The sequence below is a fragment of the Ananas comosus genome, linkage group 9 (assembly GCF_001540865.1).
Source record: "Ananas comosus cultivar F153 linkage group 9, ASM154086v1, whole genome shotgun sequence".
Classification (NCBI taxonomy): domain Eukaryota; kingdom Viridiplantae; phylum Streptophyta; class Magnoliopsida; order Poales; family Bromeliaceae; genus Ananas; species Ananas comosus.
In genome coordinates, this window is record NC_033629.1 from 12,775,807 (window position 1) to 12,782,242 (window position 6,436).

A 6,436-nucleotide genomic window follows, 5' to 3' on the forward strand; every position below is an offset into this window, starting at 1 on the left:
ATTGAACGTTATTATTTTTAGTAAGAATAGTTATTGCATTAAAGACTTTCTGAACTAGCGAGCCAAATTAAGATTTTAGAATAATTGTGTTCCCATTCGATCCGCCAACTTCGTCATTGGCCAATCAATTATATTTATTTTGGGGCAATTTCATGGATACCCCTCCCAAAGTCTAAAATATCATAGATGCCCCTATAAAATTTAAAATATCACCCATACCCTTATAAACACAAAAAATTATCATCAATACCCCTACTATTAGTTATGTTAGCTTTACCATAGATATTAAATGTTTAAAGATAGGTTAAATTTTAAAATGACTTATTTACCCTCAAGTTTTTCTTAAGTTAAAATGTATGGAGACCCCCTCAACTATATGCCATTTTCAAATAGCTCTCTCAACTTTCATTTTTTTAGTTGATATCCCATTAGCTTTTAGTTTTTTAAAAAATTAACTAATTTCAGTGTATGAAAAAATGAGAAGTTTTTAGTTTTTTTGATAATTTTAACAAATCTAGTGGCTCTATTTATATTTTATCGAATAAATAATTATATATAAAAATTTAAATGAAAATAATGTTAAGGAATTATCCGATATTTCTTTAATGTTGAAAGCTTAAAATTTTTTTTAATCAAAATATTCTTGATAATTTTATCTGCATTAAACGCATTAAAAAACTAAAATATAATATATTTTAGCTTTTGAACAAAACTCTCTTTTTGTTTCAATCGACGGAACAATGCTCGCATATAGTTATGTGATTTACTTTTGCTTAAATAGGAAAAAAAATAAAATCTATAATTTATTTCAAAATTACTATTACTACTGAACCTGAACCGAAATCCAAAACTAAAAACAAAAACAAAATCAGATAAAAACATACTATATATAAAATATAATTTTTATATATTTTTTAATAATTAATATATATTAATAATTTAATTTAATATGTATATATTAAATACTCAAATTTAGATTTACAAAAAATATCTTGAAATACCTATTAGTATTTCTACTATTAATAAGAAATAAAGGGTAAAAATGGTATTTTGAAAATTTAACTCCTTTTCAGATGGGATTTAACGGATTTTAACTAATGAGGGGTATTTATGATAATTTTAAACATATTGGAGGGTATTTGTGATATTATCAATTTTAGAAGGGTATTGGTGAAATTAATAGTTTCTAGAAGGGCATCTATGAAATTATTCCATTTATTTTTTAAAATCACCTACAGTTGTTAGGAAAAAATAAAAATAAATATAAATATAGCAACATGTCTTTTTAATTTTTGATTATGATAACTAAATAATTATAATAAAATAAAATAAAATAAAGTTTTATTTTATTTTAATAAATAAAATATTTTTTTAATTGTACGTTTCGAATGTTGCGTACTCTCTGTGCAGTTCCGAAATACGATGAGCAGCGGTATGTTTACAGGGTGGCGACGAGAACTCGGGGTGGGAAACTGGGAAACTGGGGGCCGTAAAATGGATCCGGGGGGAGGGGGGTAGACCGGGTCCAGCGGCTCACGAGGAGGGCCGACGTGGCGGATAAGAATAACGCGGTGGGCCCCACCCAACAAAATATCTAGTCGTCCGGACTCCGGGGACTGTGTGTGGACTCGGCATGGCTCCCTCGCTCGCCGACACGTGTCGGCTCGGCTCGGCTCGTTTGGAGGCTTGAAACGGAGGATTCTGTACCGAGGAGAGTTCTATTTTACCAATTTTAAGTTTTGGAATAATAATTACCTACATACTCATATTTATTATTTTAAAAAATTGAATCATTAATATAAATTTGAAATAAGTTTAATTTTTTTTAGAATGTAGGACAAATCAATTTTTTTTAAAGAGTTAAATGGCTATTTTTAATAATAAACTGATACAAGTACAACTTAACTCTAATAAAAATTATATTTGAAAAAAAAAAAGTTGAAACTCTTTAAATAAATTTTATATCATTTAAACTTCGCAGGAACAGAGTGATGCTCCAATATAATAGAGTAATATTATAAAGTATAATTACTAGTAAATAAATTCTTATTAAATCCGACTTCAAATAACAAAATTGGGATGAAATATGAAAAAAAAAAAAATCCACTAAATCCTCCCGAATCATTTGAATTCTCATTAACTTATAATACCAAACAACTGATTTAGAATAACGAAAATTCCAACAGTTAAGAATTTTGGTATCTGGGGTTAGCCAAATATGATATTATCATTATCATCACCATTAAATGTGATGTTATTAAGAGTTCATTCATTCAACAACCTTATTCTACAGTTCATGATCTTTCCACATGGACTTATTTGTAGGACTACTACATTGAGACAAACTTGACAGTGGATATAGATTACATTTTGACAGATTGAGCATGAGATTTAGATCTGAAAAGCTGCAGTCACTGAAATTTTACGACGATGCAAGAGATGTCATCGCTGCTTTTCCTCGCCAGAGCTGCCTCTGTCAGATGCTTGGCAGCAGACTGGGGATCCTTTATGTCTTTGATGGAGTCGACCGCCTCCTGGTTCTCCATCACCTAGTCACAAATACTCTTATTATTAATCTGTGCGACAAAAGCTAAATAAAGCGTAAAATTAAGAACACTATCTCCCTTAAATTTTGTATATAGCAGATAAATAGTATAGTAACAGTAACAAGTAGATGCAGGAGTGCATCTCCCAGTTAAAGAATTTCGAGTTTCAAGAATCCTCCTTACGGATCTTGCACCTCTTCCTCTCATTCTAGACTTAAAGCTAAGAGGAATTAATCCAATTTCAATCAAGAAATTTGTAGAGGCGAAGCTAATAATGGCCAACAACTAATTAATTTCTTGTTTCACATTCAACACACAATTCAAGTGAGCATTTCTTTTAATGCTCGACAAATCATCATGAAAAAAAAATGAAAGTTTACCTTCCATAACCCATCACTTGCTAGAATTAGTAATTCAGTTTCGTCATCGATTGTTTCCTCCACCACAGCTGGTTCAGAACTGAGGTGCATCTTCAAGCTTCGATCGCCAAATGCCCTTGCGACAGCTAGTTGCCCATCGACTCGAGGCACGTCTCCTGATACATACATATATTTTGAGGAAATAAACTAAAAACTACAGTTCTTCTGATACATACATGAACTAAAAACTACAGTTCTCCTGATACATACATACATATAAATCAAATCAAACTAGAAAAAGATGAGGAAATAAACTAAAAACTACAGTTCTTCTGATACATACATGAACTAAAAACTACAGTTCTCCTGATACATACATACATATAAATCAAATCAAACTAGAAAAAGATGAGGAAATAAACTAAAAACTACAGTTCTTCTTCATCATTAGACGCATTCACCAATTATTTCTGAACATCCATTCACTCCAAAAACTCCGAAGAAGAGATATAAAAGATCGAAATTATGTAATACGCTACGGTTACAGACGATCTTGTGAGCATCCCGTTAACTATCAAGATAACATGATATTAACAAACTAGCCTGTAGAAAGCTACTTTAAAACAAGTAAAACGCTAATAGATATAACAGAATTAGTATCCATTGAGCTGCCGGTACCTGATTGCCGTCGCATTGAACCTTTTGATGGCAACAGCATAATGCAAAGAAAGACTAGTAGTAACAGTGTATCTATCCATACATAGATACACTGGCTATAATGTGAGAAAGCAAAACAAAATAAGATCTCACGAGTCATGACTACTAACTACTGCTTAATCTTGAACAAGCAAAACTTTCCTACCCTATACACATTTCAAGAACCTGACAATACAGGAAGATAGATAGTGACCTGGAAGATTCGACACGAAACCACCCTTGTCCTCAATTAACTGCTTCTCCTTGCTTGGTTCGTGATCCGTCGAAAGTTGCGTAGCGACGCCGTTCTTGCAAATCACTGCTCGTGAATCCCCAACATTAGCCACCACGAGCTTCACGCCATCTATTAATATAGCAGTAACTGCAGTAGAACCTCCTTTTCCTAACTCTGCAGCCTTTTCCAATATCTTCTCGTCGGTTTTTTTATACGCTCTTTTGATTGCACGTTTAGTGTCACTCCAAAATTCGGGCTGAGTAAGAGATGACACAACAAAATTTGAATAAGAGGGGCGAGCCCAGAAACATCAAGCACAGAGAGCCATTTTAATATAGAATTAACATAATTATGCAAAATAAACAAACTGTAAAGGGCCTTTTGCATTTATATCTCTGCAAAATCATCAATTTACATATAATTTTTCATATATACACCTCAAAAGTGCATTTTCTTACAAAAAATACTTTTATATACCGTAAGTTGGGGAATCATCCAGTTCATCGGCAGAAATTTTTATCAAATATGGTCACGGTTGTAAGAACAAGTGCAGAGGCTATACTACATAAAGATCTTAACTATAAGGAAAGCGATTACCTCATTCAAGATGTTCTCAAATAGATGGGAACGCAGGTAATCCGGAACATCATGGCCCAAGTGGCCATCGAATATTGCAAACAAGCCCAATTCATGATCGCCCACGTGCTTGAACTCGGCAACTAGATAATCCTCCATCGGACGAGTTGATTTCCCTTCGACCAAGTGATATCCATGACTAATATGCTTCCCTGAAACCTTGCACTTGCCTTTTCCTGTTTCTGCCGACGACGACGATCCAAACCCAGCTTTAGCCTGAAGGTTTTATGCAATGTTTCAAGTGAATCATATTCCTGAACTTGAACCGTCATCACTAACCATAAATTTAAGAAAAAATTCATATACAATTAGCTAAAAGGACTCTAATGCGAGCGCAAAACTGCCAATAAATGGCAAATCAGATCAAGTTTTCTAATCCTCACAACGCAAAAAAATCGTAGGTTCTTTTCCCCATTTTTCGTTTAATGGGTTAGATCCCCATCATTGACATGTTCTATGATTCACTTGATATCCACCGAGGAATTGTTGCGACTGTTTTTGGATTGTTTTCTATCAGATCGACCCTTTGGATAAGGACATAAACACAAGTTTCTTACAAAAATCCTTTCCCAAAACCCTCTATGGACTCCATGTATCAATTAATCGACTCCAAACCCAAGAGTTTCAGATAATTCTTAATCAATCCTTAGAAAAGTTGCATTAAAAGATTAGAAAAAACAGCAAGGAATTTTGAAAATTGCACATAGATTAATAGATCTGAATGAGCAAATAACCCATGAAAAGGAAAATACATAAAAAAAAAAGGTTAAATAAAATGAACAAAATCTAGAACTTAATTACTTTAATTTTGTGCAGGATCTCCTTCCCAGTCATCTCTGCTAACCCACTGGTCCTACTTTGGGCAAATAACAGTGAAAGAAAGAAAAAGAAAATTGCGAAGAGAAATGACTTGAGAGAGAGAGACAAAGGTGGCCTTCAAAAACAAAACACAACCAAATAGAGAAAGGGAAAAATAATAACCAAAATCGAGAAATTATTGCATGCACCTGGTGTATCCTTTACATCATGTGCGTCCCATATAATATTTGTTTTGTAGTGCCTAAATATTATAATCTAATTTAATAGATATTAGACACTCTGTGTGGTACTAAAAAAAAAATGATCTATTAACAAACATATATATATATATATATATATATTCTATATATATATATATACTAATATATATATATAGATATAGTTATATATATATATATATAGTCCAGCTATTGGCTGCTTGTAAAAGCACCAAGCACTTGGCTGCTTATAAATTTTTTACCTGTTAGATTTAACTTCAACGGATCATTTTCAACCCACGTTTAATTTAACTTTCAACGAACCACCACTCAACCCTAGGGGCCCACATCATCCTACCGCAATATCTCTTATCCAATTGGCTAAAATCTACAATCACAATTGTTTTGTATTTTAAAAGTATAGGAACTCATATTATTATATATATATATATATATATATATATATATATATATAGTCTGTCTCCCGTACTTTCGAAAATACGGGACGCTCCTTGCTTGTAAGTTGTTTTCGATGATAGGACGTTTGATTCGACGATCAGCTCCATTAGGTATGATCTACTCTATTGAAACTATCTAGAAATTAAATTTTAGATTTTTTTGACATCATTTACTAAGCGATCAAAAGGTCTAAAAAATGACTATTTTAACGGTCGATGTGGCACATTTTTAAGTTCAACGGTGTAGAAGTATCCAAATTACATGAAAATTTAATAAAAAATTCTACTTAACATCAGTAGCGAGATCAATACTTCCGATTTATAATTTGAATCCTTTATCACTGTTTTTTATGAGATTTTCATTTTTAGCCGTTCATTTTGAGGCTACTCGTTCACTAGACAAACGAAATCAAAAAATTATAAAATTTGGTTTCTAGATAGTTCCAATAGCGTAGATCAAGTTTAACGGAACCGATCGCCGAATCGGATG

General features: G+C 32.5%; 1 protein-coding gene across 1 annotated transcript; it reads right to left on the minus strand.

The window, feature by feature from the left end:
- On the minus strand, positions 2,187-5,427 carry LOC109715743 (probable protein phosphatase 2C 62). Its single transcript, XM_020240885.1, has 5 exons — positions 5,274-5,427; positions 4,434-4,688; positions 3,816-4,092; positions 2,927-3,081; positions 2,187-2,549 (listed from the first exon to the last, which is right to left on the minus strand). The coding sequence occupies exons 1-5, from the start codon at positions 5,304-5,306 to the stop codon at positions 2,412-2,414; spliced, it is 858 nt and encodes a 285-aa protein (XP_020096474.1). The 5' UTR covers positions 5,307-5,427; the 3' UTR covers positions 2,187-2,411.